Source organism: Pyrgilauda ruficollis, unplaced genomic scaffold (assembly GCF_017590135.1).
Source record: "Pyrgilauda ruficollis isolate IOZ18807 unplaced genomic scaffold, ASM1759013v1 scaffold77, whole genome shotgun sequence".
NCBI classification, from domain to species: domain Eukaryota; kingdom Metazoa; phylum Chordata; class Aves; order Passeriformes; family Passeridae; genus Pyrgilauda; species Pyrgilauda ruficollis.
This window is the reverse complement of record NW_024529599.1, coordinates 631,367-658,414: the sequence shown is the minus strand read 5'-3', so window position 1 is coordinate 658,414 and position 27,048 is coordinate 631,367. Positions and strand designations below refer to the sequence as shown.

Here is a 27,048-nt window from a genome sequence, read left to right as displayed (position 1 = left end):
CCTTCTCTGTGTCCCAGACAGTGTCCCCACCTTCCCAGCACGTGTCCTGTGCCTTTGGTGATGTTTTAAATGCTGGACACTCACATCGAGTGCTCACTTTCATGTTGATGGGCTGGGGTGAGTGGAGGCAGGAGCTGGGGATGTAACCACGTCCCCTCTGTCCCTCTGGAGACCAAGCCCGGTGTTTGATGGGTCACCACCGGCACCTTTGTGCAGCCCATCAGGAGATGGGTTAATGTGGGTGTCACAAGGGGGGCAGAGGTTCTGAGGGGAGGAACGAGTGGTGCCAGCAGTCCTGGTGCTGGATCCTGCAGATCTGTCAGTGACATCCCTGCTGCTGGGCTGCTGCCTCGAAGGAGTGCTGGGAAAAGCTTTTGCCTGACCAGGAGCGAGTGGGAGGCTTAGCAGAACATGAGTAATTAGTCCTGAGGTGTGCTAAGAGTTAATGTTGGGCTCTTCCTTAAAGCCTGGAGGCATTTTACCTGTAGCCACAGCTTTGGGCAAGGGTTGCAGAGAGCCAGGGATGCCCAAAGGGCTGGAGGATGCAGCAAAGCTAAATCCCTGTCCCTGGGGAAGTGGCAACCCAGGCACTCTGACTCCTTGTCCCTCCTGCCCCCTGCACCCCCTTGAAACAGCAAAGCTTTGCACCTCTGTACACTGAGCCTGAATTTGTCCTCTCCCATCCTGGCTGTCTCTTGCTGACCTTGCAGCAGTGTCGGGGTGGGTTTGGGGATATTTTGCTCCAGCAGTGTGAAACGTTGAATCCATCCTTGTGTATTTTTCTTTGGCAAACCCCTGCTCTTTTCATGGCTGGGAGCTGTAGCTGCTCCAGCCCAGCAAAGCCTTCACTGGAGCCCATAAATTATTCAGCACAGATTAACCTCTCTCCTGGTTTGGTTTGGATTGGAATTTTTTTTTTTTTTTTTTTTGTCTCTTCAAATCTCTGAGCTGATTTTTCTGCGTTTATTGATCATTGGCAAGGGATCACTGGAAGATTTGCCTGCATACACTTCAGCCAGTGGTTATCTGAGAGCTGTTCATGATTAGCATCTGTATTGATTGCAATGCAGCAGTGCCTGGAGATGGTCTGGAGTGGGTCAGGAATGCTGAGGATTAAGAAAATGAAGGAGGAGAAGTAAGGCCCTGGTCAAAAAAGCTGGTGGTGGAGGGCTAGGGGTGAAAACATGTTGGGAGTGTGACACCCATGTGTGTGCTGGGCACCTCTCCCTGCCCAGCAGTGAGGGCCAGGGGTGTCAAATGCTTCTTCCTCTGGTTTAGGGACCGATGCTAATGTGGAACAAAGATAAGGAGCTCAGGGAATCTGCAGGCTTCATCCCCAGCCCCTGTTTTTTCAGGGCCAGTTTATTTGGGTTATCTTTTACCCACTACAGATTTCAAGATCTCTGAATTCCACTGCTGAGTCCTATCAGGGGCTATTTTTTCTCCTGTAGTTGAGCTAAGTGCAGGTGTTTATTCTCCTTTGAACTCCCAGTGAATTTGTGAGCTGCTTCTGGTGCCTCTGGAGAGGCAAGGGGTGAATCACAGGGTTATCTGTTCCCTTCCAACCCAAACCATTCCATGTTTCTGTGTGCATCTTCCCAGGAGGAAAATGAACTGCCGAGCTGTAGCAGCGAGCCAGGAGCTGTTTTCTCTCTGAGATTTGTGCTGGGTGGGCAGCCAGCAGCATTTTGAGCCTTGTCTTGAAGCAGGGAGGGAAAAAGCTGAACCCTAAATCTGAACAGCAACACTTGATTCTTGCTGAAGACCCCTGGTGCTGAGTTGGTAGCCCAAAAGTGCTTTCAGGGAGGTGAGAATCCAGGCCAGTGTTGGTGTTGTTGCTTGCTAGGGGAGGAGTGGGAAGTGCCTGAAAGCTCTGAGCTGGGTTGTTAATGAGGCAGCTCATGAGTAAATGCTGGAAAATTACAAGCAGCACTTTGGAGCAATGGCTGTGCCCACAAAAAAAGCTTTAATAAACTGAGGCTTTTCCTCTGGAGCACCTGTGCCCTGGGGTCAGGCAGGAAGGATCCTCTCAGCCTTTTTCCCTGGGAGAAGCAGCACAAGGGGCACTCCTGGATGCTCCAGCTCCTACCCTCATCCTTGAGCCATGGGAGTGGTCATCCTGGCATGTCCAGCTGCTTTTCTGGGGCTAAGGGAGAGGCTGGGGGACAAGCGGCTGCAGAGCTGTGAGCTGCTGGGGAGTTCAGAAAAGCACTGAAAGGTGATTTTCTCAATGGTCCCCTCGAAATTAACTGCTCATAAAGCAGGACAGAAAGTCGAAGAAAATGGGATTTGATGCCTCTTGGGGTCAGGGCTTTACAAAGCTTTCCCAGAGCTTAATTGCTCCCGTGTCAAGTTCTGGACTCTTAATTCTAGTCCTGGCAAAGTGCTGGATTTTGCTGAGCCACCCTCCCTGTGCTGGGGTGGGGAGGATGGAGCCTTGGAGCTGTGGTGGGGCTTGGCTCTGCTCCCACTGCCCCATCTCCTCCCAGTGCCTGGCACACAGCGAGAGCCGTGATTTTCCTGCTCTTTCTGCATTCACTGAGGTGTGCTCAGGCTGCACAAAGGGCTGTTCAGATGGAAACACGATGTCCAGAAAGCACATTTCTGATTGTCTCCTGGCAGATTAAAGCCATCTTTCTGTCTCACATCTGTTCACATGAAAACCTGTGCCATGCCCAGGCTCTGGCTTCACTCCCCTCACCAGCTGGCAAAACCAGTCCTGCTGTTGTGTGGGAGAGAAAGGAACTGCTTGTGGAAACAGCCAGAAGTGGCTGTTCCTTGTGATCCTGATGGAGCTGCAGGGGAAGGCTGTGGATTGATCAGCTCTGCACTCCTGGGGAGGAGCCTCCAGCCTTTACCAGGTGCTCCTGGTACCCCAGTCCAATGTGGCCTTGGGCACTTCCATGGATGGGACAGCCACAGCTTCTCTGGGCAGCCTCTGCCAGGGCCTCACCACCCTCACAGGGGAGAATTTCTTCCTTTTATTGGAGCTGCTGGAGCAGCTGGGACAGCAGGAAAACAGCCCATCTGTCCCAGGGTCTGCCCAGGCACTACCAGCACGTGAGTGCTCAGTTTCTGCTGCTCCTTGCAGGAATCCAAGTATTGATTTCTCCTTTCCTGGGAAGTTCCTTCATATTTGCTGAGTCTCTGACCAGAAAGAAGTGTTTGTTCTGGCACCGTCCTGTGCATCTCCAGGTCTTGGAAATAAATAAAAGGATTACTGAACTTCCTCCCTGGAAGGGTAGGGCTGTGTCATACCAGATCAATGATGAACCAGAGAAACAGTCCAGGTGCGCCTTGCAAAAGTGAAACCATTGCAGGTGCTGAAATTGCTTGGAAATCCTCATTTCCAGTGGATGTTCATTCCAGCAGGGGAAGAGCTGGGGGCAGAAGGCAGGCAGTAGGATGTTCATTTTGTGGACTTGGATTTGCACCTGTTGGTTGTGATGGGGTTGTCACAGACCCCTGGGAGGTGCTCAGGCCTAGCTCTGGCACCTTTCATCCCTGGATAACATCCCTGTGCCTGCTGGGCTCTTGCAGCTGAGGGAGCAGTGAGAACAGGCTCCCTGCTCTGTTCTCAGCCTTGCTGATGGCAGCAGATGTGAGCAGAGAAGATACAATTAAATATAATACAAAATATTGGCCCAGGCTGCCAGGAAATGCCCACGAGATCCATTTAGTGCTGGACTTCTCAGCACCAGGAGTGATAACGCGGAAAGAAACGTTGAGTTAATTTGAAAATAGGTCAATGGGATGTAAAGATAACCCCGCAGTCATCTGACTCCAGAGCGCCCGCACCATGCCCAGGGAGGGGACGGTCCCCTGGCTGATTAAAGTACCTCTGAGAGGAAAATAGCAGGACAAGAAGCTGCTGGAGATTTATTCTGGAGTAGGCACAGCTGGTGGAGGCAGCTGGCGGAGAGGCGAGCTCGGCATCCACTTGGATCGGAGCCGCTCTGGCTGCTCCCTCCCAGAGAGGAGCCAGGGCTCAGCTGATCCAGGATTTGGGATGGGACAAACCCCTGGATCACCAGCCAGAGGTGCTGAGCTGGTCACCACCCATGGCTGGTCTGGGAGGGGAGGTTTCCCCAGCAGATCCCTGGGCTGTGCTGGCGGCGAAGGTGGCGTTTGCGCTCATCAATTTTATTTGCGTAATTTCAAGCGCCATTAATAGTACATGGCACGAGGAAAAATCAGGGAAATTGCACTCCAACCATGAGTGAAATTGGGTTTAGTAGAAAATTAGTTGACTTAACTGGCAAATGATGAAAGCCTGAATAAAGAATGTTTAAATAAGGAGGAATAAAAAAAAAAAAAATCCTCCCCCACCCCTATCTCAGAGGTGCAGGCTGGATTTGCATGAGTGGAATATTAAAATCAGTGGTTATAAAGTGTTTAGGGAGGATAAGGGGGGGTAAATGGAGATATGTTCTGCTCAAAGCCACTGCTCCTGCTGTCAGAGCTATTCCAGCCACGCAGCCATGGCACAGGGAGTATAAATGGATGTGGCAAGTCCTGAGCACCTGGAGAGGGGATGTGTGGCAGATTGCGGTGCTGATGGGAGCTGGGAGAGTCAGACCTGCTCTTCCCAACTGGTGGGAACTTTTTTGGAGGCTTCAGTATGAGTTACACTAATTGCTGCCTCCTGCAGCCCCTCGTCAAGCTTGGTTAGGGCTTCCTTAAATTACAGATTATTTTGTAGTGCAGTGGCTTGTGTGACACGTACCAGCTAGAGGATGGTGCGTGCTGCAAGCACAGTGTAATGGCTTGGGGATTTTTAGTTAAATACAAGGTTTATGGATTGGTTCCACCACAGTGCAGGTTGGTGTAAATCACTGTTTGTCTGATGACTGAGGAAAAAGCAGCACTGTGTGAGCAAATGTATTGTTTAGAATTCCATCTCTACAAAATCCTGGCTTAAAAATTCCCCTTCAGCCTTCCTGGGAGGTTGAGTCTCTTTGGTGCCCTATTTATTGTACCGAGGTGGCTGTGGGAGGTGAGAGCCTTTCTATTCCTGCCATCTTCCCAATCAGTCCTGTCGTGTAAAATTGTGCATAAAAGTGACAAAACTGCAACCTGTTCCCCCTGCAGCGTCCCCAGCCAGGCTGCCCTGAGCTGATGCTGAGATTCCTTGTGACAAGAGCAATGAAGCAGCTGCAAAAGCAGCTCTTTGTCTTAAATTGAAATTCTCTGTTTTTCCTCGCTTTGGCCAGCGAGGCTGTTCCACATTTACACATTTTCTGGTGTTCCTGTCGTGGTCAGGAGTTTGGGGTGACCCTGCATTGGTGTCAGGTTGGGATGGGGCTAAGAAGGATCTTGGTGTTCAGTGCTCAAGGACTTGAAGCCACATCAGAATCATAAAAAAGTCTGAGTTCAGAGGGACCTTTTAAAGCTCTTCTGGTGCAAACTCCTGCAATGAGCAGGGGCATCTTCCACCAGGTCAGGTTCAGAAGAAGAGGGAGGTATGGCCGGGAGCCAACCAAGAGCCCTTTATCATATTTCTGATGTCCAACAAATTCCTGGCTCTGTGTGGCCCCTTCTGATGTTAGTGAGAGCAAATTCTTGTGACAATTGTGTCCCTTGGCCTTCCCTGGATGGGAAAGCCATCGATTCCCTCTGGAAGCAGCCATGGGATTGAAAGGTGAAGTGCTGGAGGGCTTGGAAAGGGCTGAGGACCTTCTGGAAGTGCTCCTCAGAGGATGGACTCTGGGGCCATGGGTCCATTTGAGCTTCAGCTGGGAGACAGATTAACCCCAGGTAGGGCTGGAAAGGGAATTCTCAGGTTCAGAAGGGAAAATGCTGAGAAATTGAGAGAACCAGTAAGAGAGGTCAGAGAGAAGGAAAGATTCAAAGCCTGGGAGTGTAAAGCCTAACCAGAACTTTTATTCTTAAAGAAGAGAAAATACCTACAGGCATGGCTGGGATAAATTCCCATCTCCAAATAGGGGTTTGGAGTAAGTGAAGAGCCTAGAAGAAAACAAAGACAGACGTCCTGGCAGGCAGGAGCTAGGGGTGAGATTTCACAGTGTCTGAGCTCAGACTTGTGAAATAAACCAGGAATTCCTCATCCTTGTTGGAAGGACTGAGAACGGAATGGGACAACTGCGTGGTGGGAGTGAGACAGCCTGGGTGGACCAAATCAGCTCAGCACTTTGGTTTTCCATGAGGATGCTGCTGCTTTTTGGGTGTGAGTGGAGTTAGGAGGATGAGGAATTATCATCTTTAGGAGGAAAAACAAAATACAGGAGCATTAAACTGCAGAGTGAATCAGCCTCTGAGCAAACTGGCACTGGGAAATCACAAGTACAAGCAACATGGATTTTTGAGAAACCTGCTGAAGCTGGAAGGTGTCACAGGGATTTTTTTTTTTTTCTGAGAAGGAGGAAACATGGTCCAGACAAGCAGATGGGCTGTCAGGCTGACATCAGTGGTACAATTGGTGGAACAGCTTTGGAGAGAGGGATTCATCAGTTCACAGAGGTAATTGGAAATGGAAGGAGACATACCACAGGTTTAGTAGTCCTGTATCTTGCTGGATTAATCACATCTCACCCTGGCAGCAAGGTAACTGATGGTCTTGATAAAGAGATTACAGTCAGTCGTGTTTATCTGGATTTCATAGTGCATTTTATCCACTGGAGGAGGGAAGAGGAGCTGAATGTGGCTGTTTGTAAGGAACTGGCTGGAAGCCCCCTGAGTGAGACCCAGGGCCCAGCTGCCCCCTGTTTTATGGAATTATTTAATAAATGGGACCAAAAGTGAGAAATATGAAAGAAATGTGCCCAGCGTCCAAGGACAGGTATTGCCAGCAGAGTCAAGGAGAAGCTGAGAGTGCTCTGGGATGTTGTGGGTAAGGACTGGAATAAGAGAGACATTCCAGGGTGTGCTGGGAGGGATGTGGAGCTGGGAACAGGGAGCTTTAGGCTCAGCTGGGAACCTTGCAGGCAGAGAGGAGAGGAAAGATGTGGCTTTACAAGTCTGTCACTGGTGTGACTGCAATGAAAGTAAACGAAATCTGGTGTCTTCAACAAGAGAGGTCCAAGGGAGGGTGTGTGGGGACTGGGATGCTGGTGAGCCCTGGCTGGAATGCTGTGCCTCACAGTCCATCTGGGAGGAGCAGGAACTCAGCTGGAGCAGGTGCAAAGATGGGGAGGGACCAGGACTCTCCAGAGCTTTGGCCTGGGAAATAAAAACTGGGGTGAGAAGAACCATCTGCCTCCCCCTCCGTCACAGAGGAGCTGTTTGATGGCTCCTGCTCCATGCCCAGCAGGGAAAGGAGTGTTTGTGCTGCAGGGCTCTGGTGGTGCTGGGGGCTGATCCCTCCTGCTTCTCCCCAGTCACTTAGGGGTGCCTCCAGGACGGGGGAACTGCCCCTTGACCAGTCCTCTGCCTTTCGACCTGATTTACACCGACTACCATGGCCTCCAGCAGATGAAGCAGCACATGGGGCTCTCCTTTAAGAAATACAGGTAAGCAAAGCCAGTGCCTGCTCTTGATCTCCATTTCATTAATTAGCAAGCAAAGGCTAATGCTAATGACCAACCCAAGGAGCCAGACCCTTTTATTTCACCTTTGATTTTTGCCTGCCTGGTGCTTTGCTGTGTCCCCTGCTGCCACAGCACGAGGAGAGAGAGGTGGGGAAAGACCAAAGCCTTCATGGGCATGCAGTGTGTCGATGTGTGCTTCCATTCCATTCCTGCAGCCAGGGGTGGGCACAGCATGGAGGGGAGGGTGAGCCTTGGGAATTTGTAAGGAGCCCTATCCCTGGCTCCTTGAGCATCAAGACAAATGCCATCATCCCCTGGTACATCACCAGCCTGGAAAATCTGCACTTTAATTTAGTGCTGATAGACCTACTATTTATTACATTTTTTCCCATCTCTTCCACTATCCTACACAATTTTATTAGAGAGAAAAATGACAAGCTGCGTTATTGCTTTTATTATAAATGCATTTGCTTTTGCATTCAGCTTGTTTTGCTCTTCCCTTACTTGTTCCTCTTCTCTCCTCAGCCTTGTGCTGGTAGTGCCTGCCTCAGCATTCCCAGGATATTGGGAAAGGCATTAATAATAAGCTTTTGGGAGGTTCATCATTCTCACAGCTGTTGGGGAGCTGAGGGTCCTGCAAAGGGAGATTCTCCTGCAAGGAGGGAGAAGTGCTGGGAAGGGCTCCTTGGGATGCTGCTGCACCCTCTTGTCAGAAAAATTAATCCACAAACATCAGAGGTTTATGTCCAAAAAGGAGACAGAGGAGTCCTTTTTACTTTATTCAAATAAAGGGAGAGGCCATGGGACATTCCCCTGGGGTCTCTCCAATTTTTGGAGGATGCAGCCTCCTTTATATCCCAATTTCCTGGTCACATTTCCCTTCTCTCTTTCCCCATTTCTGAGGTACTTGAGAGGTACAGACTTCCTGAAATTCCCGATACTGAAGATTTCCCTCTAATGTACAACACTCCCATTTAATTTTTAATTCTTATGGAATTTATGTTTTTTCCCCATTGTTTCTTTCACCTTTCAATATCCAGTGTAATTTATCAGCAAACTTGCTGTTTGTTTGTAAAGGCAAATATAATTTTCCATTCATCAATCGGTGGAATCCTTCCCATTGTTTCTTTTATCTCCCAGTGCTGGTTTTATCCACCAGCAGACCCACAGCTTGTTTGTAAAGACAAACCCATCATTCTTCTCACTCTGCTCGGGGTGCAGACGAGGGACAAGGCTCCTGGGGACAGCAGGTGTCCTCAGGGAGTGTGTGCCCCGCAGGTGCCGCGTCCGGGTCATCGACACGTTCGGGACAGAGCCAGCCTACAACCACGAGGAGTACGCCACGCTGCGCGGCTACCGCACCAACTGGGGCTACTGGAACCTGCAGCCCACCCAGTTCATGACCATGTTCCGTAAGTGCTGATGCCTGGGACAGGGGCTTGTCACGATCTGCTCGTACAAGCGGGGCTCGTGATGGTTTGTTAACTGATCTGAGTGCAAAAACAACACAGAGGGGATTTCAGTATTATATCAAAATGAACACGCCTTTATTGAGTGCCCACAGCAAATGCAATAGAAGGGTTAGAAAGGAGATACAGGATAGAGAGAGAGAAAGAAAGAGGTGGGGAGTATAGCTACCAATGAAGAGACAAAATCCTCGTGGTCCGGCCAATAGATCTGTCCTGTCACGCTGGGGACAATCTCAAAGCCTTGGTTAACTCAGGGGTCTATTATAGTCCTCCGCCGAGGGGCGATCAGGTGAAAGACAATGGAGAATGAGTTTATTGAAAATGAGTACAGACAGATCATGTTCCGAAAATAGAACAAGTCAATCTCAGCAGTGAGCAGGACCCATTGTTTCTCGGTCCAGCAAACACACCTGCAGGCAACACTTGGCAAACATCCTGCTTCAGTCAGGCCAGCGCTAGAATTGTAAGGGTCTCAGTCCTTGGGAGGGGGCTTCAATTCTCCATCCTTGACGGTGGTCGTGAGGCAGACGAGGGATCTTCCATGGGGGGATCACCAGAGTTACCTCAGAAAGTTCATTTGTCCAAGAGGTGGGGAAATTCATGGGCTGTTGTGATGAGCGGGGATCATGAAGCAGCTGTAAATGTACAGAGCAAGCCGCTGCTGGCCAGGCCCTGCTCAAAGCAGTGAACCATGGCAGCACAGCAAGCACACCTCCAAACAATCACTGGGCAAGCATCCACCTCAACCAGGCCAGAACTCCAGCCAGGGTCCTGGTCTCTGTCCTTGCAACAGTCGTGAGGCAAATGAGGAAAACTTTGACCGTGTCTTACAAGGCTAGACTGAGTCAGAGAATAAAGTGGGTATTCATTAAAGGCCTTCAATAAATACACCTTGGGCACTCAAAAGCCTCCCAGAAGCTACACCCAAGATGGATGATGGGCACAAGTTTTTCAGACAATTATAAGTCTGGTCTTTTTGCTTATCAGGGGTTAATCCTCTAATTACAGCTTCAGGTAATGAAGTCAAATTCCCCCAGTTTGCTTCTCCCCAGTTCACTTTTGTTTATATATTGGAGCAAGTCACACAGGACTCCATTTTCCTCATGGTGGAAAAAGCCCATTCTTTATTCACATATACAGTTTTTATACAGTTTTACAGACCTGGTGTGTGATTCCAATTGATCAGGAGCTTTCTTCCCAATCACTTTATTGTTTAGTAACAAGTTGTTATTCTGTATTGATTGGTCACCCAAGCCTGGGGTGTGTATGTGCACGAAAAGTTGCTTGTGAGAGATAGTTTTCATTTTTCTAAAACTGTTTTTCTTTGTAAAACCAGTTTATACAGGTGCTAGTTGTTTTTCTCCCAGGAATAGATTGTTAAACTAATTGCTCACACCAGGCTTGCTTTCAGATGGGCAATTGCAAAGTGCTAGCTTGACAGGGCCAGCCACTGATACAACAGAGCAGGCCTGATTTTATGAGGCCTTTTTCTTATAGTTTTTCTACCTTACTGCAACACCTATACTTCTCAGGCCTGAGGCTGTGATGGTCACCGCTTTGTTCTCAGGCCTGGAAGGATTGTTTCGTCTCACCAAACTGTGAAGAGAGCTTACTAACATTCTATATGTAGTTCAGAGTTATACCCTATGCAGTACAAGATCTGAAAAATGTCAAAGCTAAAAACTTAAGGCATCAGTGGAGGCCTGCCAGAGTGGTTCTGGGGCTCTGAGATGCTCCATGAGGTGATGCTCGGGCTACAGAATGATCCAGGGAGAGAGACCAGGCTCCTTCCTCTGGTCCAGCACAGTCAGGGCACAGCCTGAGCTTCCAGAGCTGCAGAGCCTGCTTTGCTTCCAGCTGGGATTCTGAAGGTGAGAGCAGCTCAGTGGTTGGGATTTGCCTGTGGCACGGACGGGAGATGTGCATGTCTGGAAGGAGCCCAGTGTCCCACTGGCTGCTGGGTGACCCAAGCATTCCTTTTTCTGGCTGGGTAAATCCCCTCTGGCAGCCTTAAAACTCTTCACTGAGTGAAGAGCTGCTTGAATGGGTTCTGAAGCCTGGATTTCATGAGCTGCTGGATAGGGATTCAAGCTCCATTCTCCTCCACGCTCCAGCAAGGCTCTGGAGCTGGGCTCATCTCAGGCTGTATCCCCACCCCTGGGGACATCCCAAAAAACACCTGTCCCACCTGTCTCCTCCCCTTGGTGCCCACAGCTCACACCCCTGACAACTCCTTCATGGGCTTCGTGTCAGAGGAGCTGAACCAGACCGAGAGGGAGCTCATCAAGGCCAACAAAGTCAGCAGCATGGCCGTGGTGTACGGCAAGGAGGCCAGCATCTGGAAGGTGGGTGTCCTTGGGCTGGAGGGGACAAGCCAGGCAGGCAGGGGTAGGCACAGGCAGGGCTGGGAGGCAGCCCCAGCCTCTGGATCTCACCCTGAGCTGTGCAGGTGCAGATCTGGGTGTGTTTGTGGAGAGCCATCCTTGTCCTGCTCCTGGGGCAGTGATGGGACACATCCAGAGCCTCCAACAAACAGGGAGATGCTGGTGGGACACCATTCCCTGCTCCTTGCTCTGGGTGGTGCTTCCTCCCAGCAGGCTCTGAGGCTGAGGATTTTGTATTGATGATTTTATGTAATTAATTATAATGATTGCCACTAATTAATTGCAGTGATTGCTGCATTATGATGGGGATAGTTTGTGTCTGCTTTCAAGCACTCTGTGAAAAGGGGTTGTGCTCCCTGATCCTGGAACACCTGGGGGAGAGGGTGGGTCACTGCATGGGGACAGCCCCTCCAGCCCCCCAAAACACCCCCCTACAACTCCAGAGGAGCTGTGCATGCTCCCCCCATGCTATCCAGAGCCAGCAAGCTGCTTTTCCTTCCAGGGCTGTAAAAATGAGCTAATTCTCATTGTTGATTTATTTCTATTTTTCCCTCTGTGCACCGCCTGGGGCTGCTCCAGTTGCAGGTACTGTACCACACCAGCTGCTGCTGGGCTTTGCCTCTGCTCCTCTTCTCGGGAGAGAAAAGGTTTTTGTCAGAGTCGACTTTGCCATGACGTGGGCTGGGTCCTCTGGAGCTGCTGGGATTGATGTGGGTTGATGCAGTGGGGGCTGTGCCTCCTCCCCTTCCCAGCTTTCCTGATTAGCAGCTGCTAATTAGCAGCGATGCTTGTGGTGAGCCAGGATCCAGCCACTCCATCTCCTCTTTACTGGGGTTTGTGGGTTTTCCATCCCTGCCCAGGTCTGACAGCAAATCCCCCCTGGCTCCAGGGCTCCCTAACAGCCCTACTGAAACCTACTAAAACTCATTTTAGAAGAACTGCAACATCTTGTCTTATTTTTCTACCATTCCCCTGCCCTTTCTTATCCAGAAGTTTCCTTGGAGCTTAGATAAGGTGATTTGGGAAGGCACTAAAGAGAGTTCAAACCCCAGAATGGACATTTCCCTCCACCCAGGGTGCTACATGCATTTGCTGTTTTGAGTCAGAACTCACAAACAACATCAGTTTTCCCCCAACTGTGTATTTGGGGTCATTTATTGCTGGGTGAAGAGGCTGGGGCTGGGCCTTGCTGTTTCCTTGAGGCCAGGCTGCCTGGCCTTTGCTTCCCATCTTGTACACTCCATGGAATAAAAAGGGAATAGAGGAGTTTTTCCTTATTTTGAGTGATTTTGAGGTCTAGAAAGGCACAGATCACCTGCACCTTCTGGAGCCAGGTGCTCATTTACCAGCCTTGGACTAAACACTCTCTCCAGAGCAGGATGTTTTTGACATTTAGAAACATTTCATTAAACCTCCCTTCCCTTTATTTCTCATTTCCTGCCCCTCTGAACTTCTTGCCTCTGGCTCACAATAGGAGCTGAAGTTTTAATAAGCTGGGAAAGCCTTAGAGCCTTGGAGGATCCCAGGGATCCATGGCTGAGGGCAGAAATACAGCATTTAAGGAGGCTTTAAGGCAACATACAGAGTTTTCTCCAATTCCCCATTTATAACTCCTTATTCCCCCTGGTCTTTGCTCTTTTGGGGCTGTTGCAGCACTGGAAAATCCAGCACCCAAAGGATGGGTCCTTTGTGTTTTTTTCAAGCAAAAAAAAAAAAAAAAATCTGCAGTAGAGAAATTGTTAAAAAGAAAGGCTGCTTTGGAGCAAAAGGAGGGAAGCCTCCAAGAGAAGAAAATTGATGACCCCCTTCATTTTCCAGGTAGTGAAACAGGATTAAATCTGAATGAGAAAATCCTTGGAGCTTGTTACTTGGAATAAGAGGCTATTAGCAAGCTCTGGTCTTTGCAGACTTCCTTCTGATCCCTCTGAAGCCTTTAATTCAGCAGCTCCAGAGTGGAAGTTGCCCTTGGAGGGGACAAGGGAGGCAGGAACCTGATGATCAGAGAAATGATCCTGCAGCCATCGGGGCTCTCCAGGAGCCTGGGGCAGTGCAGGATGTGTTTCCAAGGACTGAGGAGGGACATGTGGGGGTTTTGCACTTCTGTGGGTCTGCCTGAAGCATGGCAGGTGCTCTGGGACAGCACTTTGAGAGTTAAACCCCACCCATAACCATGAGGAAGAGGAGGTCAGACCCATCCTTTGGTGTAGTTCATGTCTGCCTTCCTCCCCAGGGCAAGGAGAGGTTCCTGGCCATCCTCAACAAGTACATGGAGATCCATGGCACAGTTTATTACGAGACACAGAGGCCACCTGAGGTGCCAGCATTCGTCAAGAACCACGGGCTGCTGCCCCAGCACGAGTTCCAGCAGCTGCTGAGGAAGGCAAAGGTGGGTGATGCCATCCCAGGACCCTGTCCCCCTTACCTGTGCTCCTCCCAGGCCTGCAGGCACTCCCAGCTGGGATAACTAAGCCTGTCAGCCTGGATAATTAGGCAGGAGCCAAGCAGAGCACATTTCAGATCAAGATGTGTCTGAGGAGTTTCTCCTTGCACACTATCCACAGGCAGAGTGCAAAGTTTCCTCATTAATTCATTTATTGCTGAGTGGGGTGGGGTTTGAGGTTTTTTTTCACCTTATAGCTGTGATAAAAATAAACTAGATTCTTGGAGTGTGTGGGCGTGGGCACATCCCCATCACCTTCAGCTGGTGCCTGGGGGAAATATTCCTGATTTACCAGCCCAAACAGCTGTGGCAAAGCAATTTTGCTCCATGCAGGGCCAAAGTGATGGTGGTAAGCATCATGGGGGAACTTGCAGCTCCTGGACATTCCATGGCTGTGCAAAGTGGGCTGTGGTTGATGGACTGGGGGTGCTCAGCCTGGAGAAAAGGAGACTCAGGGGTGCCCTCATCACTCTGCACAGCTCCTGAAAGGTGCCTGCGCTCAGCTGGGGCTGGGCTCTTTCTCCAGGCAGCACTGGCACAACCAGAGCACACAGCCTCAAGCTGCACCAAGGGAAATACAGGTTGGATATCAGGAAAAAGTTTTTCACAGAAAGGGTGATAAAGTTCTGGCATGGCTGCCCGGGGAGGTGGTGCAGTCACCATCCCTGGGTGTGTTTAACAAAGCCTGGATGTGGCACTGGGGGCCAGGGTTTAGTTGAGCTGTTGGGGCTGGGTTGGACTCGATGATCATGAAGGTCTCTTCCAACCCAGTGATCCTGTGAATTCTGTGGAAAGGGGCAATTTTGAGCCCAGTTTGTTGAACCCCATTGGAGGCTTGGTGTGCAGGAGCAGCAGAGAGGCGATGCTGGTGGGTTTATCTGGGTTTATTTGCGGGGAAATCCACTCAGCAGCACTGTGTTTGTGCCTTGCAGCTCTTCATCGGCTTCGGGTTCCCCTACGAGGGCCCGGCCCCGCTGGAGGCCATCGCCAACGGCTGCGTTTTCCTGCAGGCGCGCTTCAACCCTCCCCACAGCTCCCTCAACCACGAGTTCTTCCGCGGGAAGCCCACGTCCAGAGAGGCAAGTGTGGAAAACACGCTTCACTCTGCTGCAAACGTTCAGAAAGTTTAATAAAGGACAATAGGAGACAAAGCAAAGCTACACGGCCGGGTGGCTCTTGGCTTTCTGCCAAGAGCACACCTGCTAATTTGGAAACGCCCTTTATAGACCATTTCTATTGCATCAGCCTGTTACATATTCATACACAATATAAATATGATAGCAAATATAAAACAATATCAGTATAATAGTAAATATATACAATATAATAAATATAATATAAAAATATAATATAATAGAAATAAAATATATACGTATATATAAATATAAATATAATATATTTATAATAATATATAAATATAATAATATTATATTTAAATAAAATGTAGTATAATGTATTTATAATAAATATATAAATATAATAATATTAATTTATAAATATAAATAAAATAGTAAACTTTTCCGCAAACTACTTTACATATTCCCAGAATTGTTTAGCGTGGCTCTACCTCAGATCCACCTTTCTAGAGCACGTGTATTCCTTGGCTCTGGTTTTAGTCCATTCCTATCATCACCTTTAGTTTTGGGCCTTACTTTCTACCAATGGTAAGTGTTGGTATTTTGCATATCAGTAGCAGGGTCCTCATCATATGTTCCTTGGATATTATCCCATCCAAGCAATCATTTTAACGCAAGCATATCTATATCAGCTATTTCTAAGTTTTAGCTAACAACAGAAATAAAAACTGTATCTTTATAGCAAAGTTACTTTAACACTACACATATAGAATCCATTTTAATATTTGCAAAAAGCCAATATTATAATATATATCTATAACACAGGTGTGGTGTGGGGGCTGCATGGAGCCACCCCGTTGGCACCTGGCCTTGGGCCAGCCAGGGGAAGAGCAGCTGCTAGGCTGAGGTTACTTTTTTTGGGCAAGATTTCCTCTGTGGATGTCTGCAGATGGGGATTTGCCTTGGATAAAAGGGGCTGTGCTGTAGGTTTGGGATTTCCAAGGAGACGGTTGTGCAGGAGCTTCTGCAGACCCCCAGCCCCTTCCCCACCAGCCCAGACCCACATGTCCTCACACCCTGCTCCCAGCCCAGGGCAATGCCCCCTGCTCATCCCTTTGTCCCCCCAGAGGGACACCAGGACCTGCACAGTGTGCCAGGGCTATGAAATCCCTCCCAGGCTTGCACAGCGCTGGGAATTCAATCTAAGTAGAGCAGGAACTCTTTAAAAGTTAAAGGCTTGGGAAAATTGCCTCTTTTATTATTAATAAAGTGGATAATGCAGTGCAAGGCTCCCTCGCTGAGCAGGGAGAGGGCTGGGGGCTGTGCAGTTGGACTGGGCTGTCCTGCCCCCCCTGAGTGCCCCATGCACCCCCAAATTTGGTGTGAATGGTGCAGCTGGGCTGGGCTGTCCTGCCCCCCCTGAGTGCCCCATGCACCCCTGAATTTGGTGTGAATTGTGCAGCTGGGCTGGGCTGTCCTGCACCTCCTGAACTTGTTGTTAGCACCCATTTGTGTGGGGCTGGGGCTGTACCTCAGCCTGGAGCCAGGGTGAGGGCTGTGAAATGCCTCGGGGTGTTTGTGTGCTGGAGGGGAAAGAGGTGATCAATCTGCCGGGAGAGAGATGAGGAAGAACAGCAATGAGGGGTTGAACCACACAGCTCCTCTCCTCCAGCTGGCAGAGGTTCAGACCCTTCTCTGATGTTTTGCGGTGCCCCCAAAACACATCCTCCGCTCAGCAACCTCTCTCTTCCCTTCCCAGAGGAGATCAGAGCTGAAAATGCACCTCAGGGCTGAAACAAAAGAGGTAGATCCCCGAAAATCACCTGTGTGGGCAGCCCAGGGAAAAGTAAGGATGTCAGTACCTGTGGAGTACCAGTGTGTGGGCTGCCTGTGGCATCAGGGGGATGTAGCTTCCAGCACTGCTCTCTCCCAGTGCCAGCCTTTCCCAGCCTTTCCCAGCCTTCAGTGGCAATGGATTTTCTCCCTGCCTTGCTTCTAGAGCTGGCAAGCCTGGGAGATGTGGTGCCTTCACACTCCATTCCTGCTTTCGAGTGTTTTTACCATCCAGACCCACAGAATGGCTCAGGTCAAGGGTAAATTGTTCCTGTGGTACAGACTGGAGATAGTCCAGGCTGCCAAAGGAATTCAGTGTTGTTGGGAATGGGGCATCCCAACCCAGTGGGAATTATAGCACATCATCCTGAGGCTAGGGAGCAGCTGGATTCAGAGGAAACCAGTTTCCAGCCCTCCCTGTTGCAGTGGGTCAAACCCCACTGTGTCTGTGAGGCTGCTGCTCCTCTCTGCCATCCAGCTGTGAGCAGGAAGCAGCAGCCATTCCAGCAGGGATTGCAAAATCCAGCTGGCACTGCTGTGTTTCAGGTGTCCTCCCAACACCCATACGCTGAGGACTTCATCGGGAAGCCGCACGTGTGGACTGTTGACTACAACAACTCTGAGGAGTTCGAAGCTGCCATCAAAACCATCATGAGGACACAGGTAGGGCTTGGAGCAGTTTTGGGGTGACCTCCCCACTGCTGGATTTGGACAAGTGTCTTGGTTTGAACACACAGGTGTCTCCTAAGAAAGGCAGGAGCCTCCAAAGAGAAGAAAGAAAATAGTGAAGCCTGGTGCTGCTGTGCTGTTAAAATGATTAAAGAATGGTGAGACTGAGGATGGAGGAAAGGGCTGTGCTGGTTCTCCAGCAGCCGTGTTGTGCTGCTGCAGTGTTGACTGGATGTGCACCAGGTCATTTAGGTGCTTAATGGTCTGGTTAAAAATTAAAGAACTAAAAAGGATTTCAGGGAAAGGGTTTGTGGCATGATGGGCACTGGGCAGGAGGAACTGATGTCCAGAGCTGGGCACTCACTGGAGTGTGCAGCTGCTGTGCCCATCCCTGGTTTGCCCAAACCAAGCTCCTGTCTCAGCTCCTCTCCCCATTCCCACTGTCAGGAAAATTAACCCACAAACACATCCAGGCAGGAATGCTTGGCTCCTGCCCTGGGCGGAGCATCTCCCCATGGGATGCTGGAATTTGATCAGCCCTGCAGGGACACTCCCTGGCCATGGACAGCAGAGATCTGCTGGAGGGAGGATTGGCTGTGGGAGAGATAAAGAAACTGCCCAGTGAACAGCAGAGAGCTGCCCCAGCTCTGACAGATGGTGACAGGACACACAGCCCCATTTCCAGCCTAAGACAACAAGCAGAGCAGATGTTGGAGCCTGGCTCTCCTTTTCCTTTCCTTTCTCCTTTGGATTTTTTGGTCCCTTCCTGCAGCTCCAGGGGCACACATGCTCCCATCTTCCTTTGGCATTTTAGGTGTTTCCCCAGGGCAGAGCTGTGCCTTTGAAGGATCCCCTGGGAATCCTGTGGGTAGGCCTGTAGCAAGGGGAGACTGAGGTTTGGGAGCAGGAGGCTGAGGTTGAAGCAGGTGGAGAGCAGTTCTGGGAGCTGGTGTGATAACAAAGATAAACCCAGAGAGCCGCAGCCCTCTGCACCTGCCTTTTCCCCACTTCACTGATTGTTTCCTTTGGACTGAGCAAATCGATGGGATTAACTTCAGGAGTTGCCTCTGTGAGGGATGTAAGGAAGGGGAGAGCCCCAGGGAAGGCAGCACTCCTGCTGTGCCCACTCTGGAAACACTCCCTCATGAATATTCAGCTCCCACCCTGTGGCAGGAGCCTTTCAAGTTGTCCAAATTATTACAGTCAGTTTTGCTGGAGGGGAGGAAACTGCTGATAGCCATTTTGCTGGTCATTTGCTTCACCTGGGATGAGCCATCCTCTCTGGAGGACAGGGATGTGGTGTGGAACCTGGGCTCTGCCCAGGGCTCGGGGTTCACGGTGCTGGGTGGGATTTGGGGGCACCTGGGTGTGATACTGGTCAGAGAAGGGCCATCCTTGCCTTCCCCTGCATTAGAAGCTGCAGAGGTGGGTGCCTGTGGCAGTCTGATTCAGGTGACCTGGCCATGCCATCACCCTGTGCCTCACCTCCTCCAGGGTGATTACTGCAGCTCTTCACCTCACCTTCATTTTCTCTGGGAGTTTGTAAAGACTCATCAAACCCAACTTAGGAAAACAGTTGTTGTTCTGCACATTCATTCCCGTATCTCGATTAGAATTAAATTAAAAATAATGACATCCCTGCTGCTGTGCTGCCAGGCCAGCTGTCAGAGCTTGACCCTCCACCATCTGGGCTGGAGACAGCCCTGAAGTGCAGGAATTACTGTGGGTGGGAGGCTGGCAGCTATTTTGGGAGAGAGAAGGAAATTTTCAGTTTTTTTCCAAAGAGAAGAAAGAAAATGTGCTGTTAAAATGATTAAAGAATGGTGAGACTGAGGATGGAGGAAAGGGCTGTGCTGGTTCTCCAGCAGCCGTGTTGTGCTGCTGCAGTGTTGACTGGATGTGCACCAGGTCATTTAGGTGCTTAATGGTCTGGTTAAAAATTAAAGAACTAAAAAGGATTTCAGGGAAAGGGTTTGTGGCATGATGGGCACTGAGCAGGAGGAGCTGATGTCCAGAGCTGGGCACTCACTGGAGTGTGCAGCTGCTGTGCCCATCCCTGGTTTGCCCAAACCAAGCTCCTGTCTCAGCTCCTCTCCCCATTCCCACTGTCAGGAAAATTAACCCACAAACACCAGAGGTTTATGTCCAAAAAGCAGACAGAGGAGTCCTTTTACTTTATTCAAATAAAGGGCGAGGCCATGGGGCATTCCCCTGGGGTCTCTCCAATTTTTGGGGGACGCAGCCTGCTTTTTATCCCAATTTCCCTCCCTCTTTCCCCATTGGCTGAGATATTTGAGAAATACAGACTTCCTGAAATTCCTGATACCAAAGATTCCCCTCTAATGTACAACACTCCCATTTAATTTTTAATTCTTATGGAATTTATGTTTTTTCCCCATTGTTTCTTTCATCTTTCAATATCCAATTTAATTTATCAGCAAACCTACAATTTATTTGTGAAAGCAAATATAATTTTCCATTCATCAGTCAGTGGAATCCTTCCCATTGTTTCTTTTATCTCTCAGTGCTGGTTTTATCCACCAGCAGACCCACAGCTTGTTTGTAAAGACAAATCAGGACCCCCACTCTGTAGTGCCCTCCCACAAAGCATCCCAGCCTCTGGAATTACCCTCAGCTGCTGAAAATCCTAAATTTGCCTCAGATGAACAACTGCAGTCACTGAGGCCTCATTTACACTGTGACACGAAGTCACTCTGGAGAGGAGGGATTCCTTCCCACCAAGGAGTTAATCCACACCTCACCTCCCTGGGGTTTTGAAGACATTGTAAAAATCCTCCCAGAGCAGAGCAGGGAGTGAGTGTGAATAACTTACAGCAGCCTTTATTCCCCCCACCACCTTTTTCATCTTTTAAATAGAAAGGTCTGCTTTATTAGAGAAGCTGTCAAGGCAATTAAGCCTAAAAATTGACCTACCTTACAGGTTTAAAAGCCTTATTATGGGTTTTGGCGCCAGGAGTCCACGGGTATCTTGTCTTTAAAATACTGTTTGTTACAGCAGGAATTGAAAACAAGGGCATTAGCAGGAGGAGCAGCAGAAAGATGGTAGCTGGGCAATTTAGTGTTCCTGTTCCCAGCCAGTTACTGGAGTTCAGAGAAATTATTTTACTGACTGCTTTTTTTTTTTTTTTTTTTTTTTTTTTCCCCAAAGGCAAAATGGGGTGTTCTGTTATTGGAATATCTAATAAATTTGTCTGTGTTTCAGAATAACCACTATCAATTTAATTTTTTTTCTGTCAAAACATTTCATTTCAAAATTACTGGAATGAAATACTATGGTTTTGTTTCCCATCTGCCTGCCTTTGTTTGGAAATACCCTGCCAATTTATTGAAAGGAATGCTGGATCTGAAATTATGCATTTCCCTTTGCTTCACTAACTCAGACAGATTGAACCTGAAACACAACATTTTCCCCCTCCCTGATGGGTGAAAACATTGATTGAAAATTGAAAACTGACCTGAAATTGATTTTATTTAGGGATTTTTTTGTTGTCATATGACTGAAAAATCACATATCCCACAGATGTTTTGCATCTTCTAGGCCAGAACTGAGTAAGACATTTTTGGGGCTATGGGGTCTTGTGGGAAAAGTGTCTCTGCCATCAGGTGGGAGCTGAGCTGGGGACCAGGGAGTGGGAACCTCTCTGGGAATTTGGGAGCTGGTTGATGAACCTGGCAGTAATTCTGGTGTGGTCGAGCTGACAACAAGCTTTGGTCCCAGGGGGATTTGCTGATTCTCAGCAATATTTCAGTGTCACTGCAGCCACCCCAGTTTCTCCTGCTGCAGCTCGGGGCAGGCTGTGCCATCCCAGAGCTCCTGCTGGGCTGGCAGAGCTCCCCAGGCACAGGACTGGTACTGGCTGTGTGCAAACAGAGAGTTGGGATGCAGCCGGCGTCCCTCCCAACCTAGTTCTGCCTGAAAGAAACTTCTTCCTTCTGGAGGCAGAGCTGAATCATGCCTGGGACGTGGCTTGGGTTTGCAATCTGTGTTTTTTCCCCCCAAGAACAGCCCTTGTGCTGCCCTCTCTCATCCTTTTGGAGGTGGCACCCGTTCCAGGTCACCCTCCAGCTGCTGGGCAGGGTTTTTGGCAGGCTGTGTCTCTGCCATTCATCTCACTGGGAGCAGTTCTGGGTTCCCCTGATGGTTTGCATCCCTGAACTATTTATGAGGAAGATTAAAACCAGGCAAGCACCAAACCCCTCTACCCCAGAGATCAAATCTCAGCACAGGGACAGGGGGCAGAGAGACAAATGGTGTCCCCTTGGGACAGGGGATGCTGGAGGCTTGTCCCAGTGATGGATTCTGTCTGTTATCTTGGGGTTAGAGGCTGGAGAAGGAGAGAGGTTTGCAAGCACCACCATTTTCTGGGCCTTCAGACTTTCCCATTGTCAAAACCAGTCCTCACACAAGCAATTTAATAGACCCAATATTCTGGTGTAGTGAAGGGAGAAGGCTTCATTATATTAAAGTCAAACATACAGGACTATAATGGAAAATTATACATTTCAGACTACGCCTGAAAGAGTGGCACATTAAACATCACAGTGAAAATAGCTGGTTAAAATGTTCCAGCCTGCTGTTACGTGCCAGCACAGAATTGCATTATTTTTCTACTTATTTGTCTGATGACGTTCAGATTTTTTTTCCACCCTGCTTTCTTTTCCTTTTGAATGAAGGAGACTTCATTCTCCCTTCCAGCTGGAGACTCTAAATGCAGGGCTCTCGTGGTGGCATCCCCTTGGGACACCAGTGACTCCCTGCTTGGCTGATGGAGAGAGCACTGGGGCTGGGAAGCTCTCCCACCTGAGGAAAGGATGGCAAAGTCCATCTTACCAACCCCTCCGTTCCCTCCCATGCCATCCCGTGCATCATTCTGCAGTGGGATGTGGTGATCCCCCCCTCCTCCTCCTCCTCCTCCTCCTCCTCCTCCTCTCTCCCAGGGCTCTGGGGACGTGAGGAGTGCCATTAACAACGTGGCTGTTGAGAAGAGGCCGAGCCTGTCAGATTTTAATTAAACAATTATCTTCTCGAAATTGGCATTTTCTCAGTCCTGAGTGTACGAGCTGAATCCTAACAAAACCTGGAGAGGGGAGCAGAGGGAAGTGAGAGCCTTTGGGGTTCCCCTGAGAGGGAGAGGAGCTGGAGGAGCAGGAGCTGCACTGGGCTCCTGATGCCCAGGGATCCCCCTGGGAGCCTGTGAAGAGGTGGGATTGCACCTGCAGCATCACCTCTGGATACATGTGCAGGCACAAGGAGGGTTTGTGTGATGTGCTGCAGCGTTTTAGGGGATGAGGCTGTTTCTGGAATTGTCTGCACTATGCCTGGAAAAGGGGGTGCTGGGAAAAGCCCCCCATGAAGGCAGTGGTGAGGTGAGACTGAGCACTGGTGATGCTCAGCAAGGGGAGGTTTGTCTCCTCCAAACTGATCCCAGGCAGCCCCAGCCTGGCTCTGAAACTGAGACAGGCAATTTTGCTTTCAGAGGACTCTGCCCCAGTTAGCTGAGAGCCCATGAGGAATTCAGAGGCAGGATTGGTGCCTGTCACTGTGTCAGCCCTGATTAGCGTGCACATCTGTAATTAGATGAAGCAGCTGTGATTTCCAGCCTGGCTGAGATCTCAGGTGGGATATTTATGGCAGGGAGATGCTTAGAGGGTTCTCAGCAGACTGAGCCTTTGAGCTTGGTTTTGACAGGTACTTCAAAAGGAAATAGCTATTTTGGAGGTGCAGAGCTCAGAAAGTAGAAGCAGCAGTGTTTTCTGGATTAATTATCTTTGGGTGGTTTTGCTTATAATCCTCCTGAATAAAGCTCTGCAGAGATACACCAGGGGGAGAGAGGTCCCAGGACTGGCACCAACCTCCTGCACCTCATGTAACATCTCTCTGGAAAAATAAGGGAGTGTGGAAAAATATGCCTTCCCAGGGCAGAAAGCTCCTTAAAAAATATATATTTTTTAAGATTGCTCCTCCCTTGCCCACAGCCACAGTGTGTTTTGTGGGCTGGAACAGTTCATGCTGTAGTTTGAAGTGACCAGTTGGATGAAAACTGATTTGATTGTATAACTTACTAAAAGTGGAGAAAAGGGAGAGTAAAGTGGAACAGGGATGATTTCATTTTCACCAGTAGGTTGAACCCAAAGTACTCCTCTCTCTTTATCACCTTATGGCTTGTGAGGTTTCTCCAGCCCTAGGATTCTTCCCTGCTTTCTTTGGTGGACAGACACGAGTTGTGGGCTTTGGTGGGTGGGAGAGCCATGCCCAAGGTTCTGATGTCTCAGGGACAGGGCAAGCTGTCCCCACCTGCTGCCTGTGCCCTGCTCTTGCCCTTCACAGGTGGATCCTTACCTGCCTTACGAGTACACTTGCGAGGGGATGCTGGAGCGGATCCACGCCTACATTCAGCACCAGGTTGGGGAGAATCCCTGTCCTCCCTGGGGAGCCATCTCTGTCCTCATGGCCAGCTTTCCCTCTTCTCCCTGGGGAGCATCCCTCTTCTCCCTTGGGCATTGTGCAGCCAGTAGTGCCCTGATTGCAGAGAGCACCAGGAGATGGGGCTGGGGGAGGTTTGTCATGGGCCAAAGGTGCTGAGGGTTGGTGGAGGACACCTGGGGGTGCTGGGGCTGGGTCAGGGCCTTTCTGCTGCAGAGAATAAGGCAGCACTGGGAGAAGAAGAGGTGAGAGAAGCAGAGGTTCATCCCCCACGGCACGAGATGCCATCTGTGCATGCAGGTGACCTCAAAGTCATCATCCCAAGTGTCCTCCTGTCCCACCAGCAGCCTCCTTTCCCCACTGTTAAAATCTCACGGCGCTGACCCATTATCTTCTCTGCCACCAGGATTTCTGCACCACGTCATCTCTTCCTCCATCTCCCAAGACCAAGAGTCCTGCTATGCAAAGCCCTCCGAGCCCGCTGGCCCTGTCCCCCAACTCCACCCACCTGGTGTGGTCCCCCAGCGCTGGGGGGGCTCCCCAGGCGTGGCCCCCGGTGGCCTCGCTGCAGGTGTGGGTGTCGGAGCCCCAGCACACGTGCACGGAGACGTGCCGGCGGCACGGGCTGGTCTGCGAGCCCACCTTCTTCAGGTTCCTCAACAAGGAGGAGGTGTTTCTCCAGTGAGTCGGGGCCTTCTCGGGGAGTTTGTGGGGGGCCACCAGCCAGACAATATTCCCTTTGCTCCCCCCATCCCCTGCACCCATTTTCCTCGTGTTCCCCCTCCCAAAATCCCAGTGATGAGCCCTCATGCCCAAGGCAGTGCAGGCAGGGCCCAGCTTCACTCTTCAGCAGGCAACAACAGCGTTTCCAGGCATGGTTCTGCCTCTTTCCAACCCCATTCCTCTCCACCTCCCGCATGCTCTCTCCTTTTAAATGTCTCTCTCTATAAAACTGCGTTTTGAACACGCAGTGGTGAAGTTTTAATAGAGTATAAATCTGCCACCGGGCTCTGTGCTGCTCTCTGGGCAATTTAAATGCGAGCGTTGCCGGAGCTGTCACGCTGGTCAGGCAGGCACCGCGTGTCCCGCTGACATTTTTATGTGATAAATTACAGCTGGGGCCTGGCTTTCACTCTTTCCCCCTGCACGTCCTCCTCCAGACCTTAAAATGAGCTGGCTCAGGGACTCGTCAGTTGAGAAGGGTTGGTGGGAGGGCAGTGCCAGTGCTGCTGTTCCATCTGGGAGAGGAGGGGTGTTAAAATCCACACTGGGCATTTCTGCTGCTCCTCGGGGCTTTTGCTGATGCCCACCTCAGTTTTCTGGCTAATCCCAGCTAACACGGAGCATGTAGGCATTCCCTGACCCCCTGTCCCTTCCAGGGAATGTTGTCTGCAGTAGGAGGTGTCCATGGAGACAGGTCATGACCATGGAGAGAGCTGTTGGTCAGCAAGGGGCTGTAAGAGAGCCATTGAACTTCATGAGCTGGAAGGGACCCACAAGGACCAACGAGTCCAACTCTTAAGATTTGGGTGGGGTTTTGTGGGAGATTCTGAGCCATCTGTGGGTCGGGGCGATCTCTGGGCTGCAGAGTTGAGTTGCCAGGGTCTCCCCTTCCTGCGTGGCGTGTTGGGCTGTAACAAGCCCTCACGTGTAGCCAAGGGCTGGCAAACCCAGATCAGCAAAGCAACCTCCCCAGGAAGGACAAAACCCCTTCAATGACCCCCTCGGTGGCCGCTCATCTGACCTGACCACCTTGCCTTGGCCCCCAGGCTCAGCATCGCGTGCGACAGCACTGAGTACGAGATGAACCATCTGTACCCCGCGGTGGCCGAGAACGTCCGCGAGTGCTACCTCCAGAAGGAGCCGCTGCTCTTCAGCTGCGCCGGCCACCACGCCAAGTACCGGCGCCTCTGCCCCTGCCGCGACTTCCGCCAAGGACAGGTGGCTCTGTGCAGGGACTGCTTGTGACACGGCGTCCCCACCGCCTTTGTGGCACCGGGTGGCTTCTCCTCAGAACTCCGCAGCAGCCGAGGAGCTGGGACAGGTCCCTCCCGGTGGGTGAGCCGGGGCTGTCAGACTCTGGGGGCTGTTTCCTGTCAGACTCTGGGGGCTGTTTCCTGTCAGACTCTGGGGGCTGTTTCATCCACCAGCCAGCTGTGAATGACCACGTCCTGAACTTTGGAGTCATTTTCTTCCCGAGGAGCATCGTCCGACCGCATCCGAACCCACCTGGACCTGGTGGCGCTGGGATGGGGTGGTGGGGAGAGAGGGGCTGGGCACACCCTTCCCCTCCTCTGGCGATGGGACAAGCCACCAGCAGACTGCAGTTTCAGGGTTTTCATCTTCTTCAAGCATCCCAAGTTGTTTTATTTATTGATTTTTTTAACCCTCCCCCTGACAAGTGGTAAATTAAAGGGGAATCCACACCCAGCCCTTCTGTGGGAGTTCTTGGGCAGAGCTGCATTGGGGGTGGGACAGGGGTGATGCTGGTGGCTGTTGTGGGTGTGGAGCCAGGGGAGGACAAAGCACGAGGAGCGTGGCTGGGTTAGATGGGCACACTGGGGACTGCACCCCTGGCAGCCCCAGGAAGAACCAGCGTAGGCTGGACAGTGGTGGGAGGGGGCTGGGGTGGGCTCCAGGGAAAGCTGCTGGTCCCCAGGCGAGACAGAGGTGCCCAAAGTGATCCCCCCCAGCCTCCAGGCTGCTCTTCACCCTGCTGGGCCATGCACAGAGCTGAACGTCCCCCCAGGGATGGCTGGAGGTGGGGGTGAGGGCACAGGGGCTGCTCGGGGCTCAGGTGAGTGGGCAGAGGGGAGGATGTCCTGCAGCACATGAAGGGAATTCCTGGAGGGCAGAGCAGCTGAAGAGCAACATCCTGGCTCTGTGTGCCCCAGATGTTCCCAGCACAGCAAGAGGTGAGCTCCAAGCAACCATCTTCCTAGAACTCTTTGCTTCTTCAACTTTCCTTGGTGCTGTTCCTCTTGCTTTGGGGGTGGTTTCCCCCCTATCCTGCCAATGTGTCCCCTCCTGGCACGTCCCCTGGCTGCCTTGGTGCTGGTTGGGGTGACCTGGTTTATTTTTGTAGGGTTGCTCACCAGGGCAAGGTGTTGCTGTACGGTTGGTGCTGGGCCCTGCTGCTGTTTGCAAGGTTGAATGGGGAGATTCCTGCAAACCATAAAACATGTGGCTGGAAAATCAGGGGCTGGAAACTCCTTCTCAGCCCTTCCCTGCATGGAATCGCTCCT

The 27,048-nt window shown here is 50.6% G+C and overlaps 1 protein-coding gene across 2 annotated transcripts in view; it reads left to right on the top strand.

The window, feature by feature from the left end:
* MGAT5B (alpha-1,6-mannosylglycoprotein 6-beta-N-acetylglucosaminyltransferase B) overlaps positions 1-26,021 on the top strand; it is a 69,004-nt gene extending 42,983 nt beyond the window's left edge. Inside the window, exons 9-17 of one of the 2 annotated variants that reach the window (XM_041486580.1) lie at positions 7,338-7,469; positions 8,766-8,899; positions 11,171-11,301; positions 13,571-13,726; positions 14,713-14,859; positions 17,236-17,352; positions 23,708-23,782; positions 24,210-24,484; positions 25,573-26,021. In XM_041486580.1, coding sequence (XP_041342514.1) covers positions 7,338-7,469; positions 8,766-8,899; positions 11,171-11,301; positions 13,571-13,726; positions 14,713-14,859; positions 17,236-17,352; positions 23,708-23,782; positions 24,210-24,484; positions 25,573-25,771 — 1,366 coding nt within the window. In that variant the 3' untranslated portion in view covers positions 25,772-26,021. Of the gene's footprint in view, positions 1-7,337; positions 7,470-8,765; positions 8,900-11,170; positions 11,308-13,570; positions 13,727-14,712; positions 14,860-17,235; positions 17,353-23,707; positions 23,783-24,209; positions 24,485-25,572 lie in introns of both variants that reach the window. The other variant, XM_041486581.1, reaches the window with a different exon arrangement.
* The last annotated feature ends 1,027 nt before the right edge of the window (positions 26,022-27,048 follow it).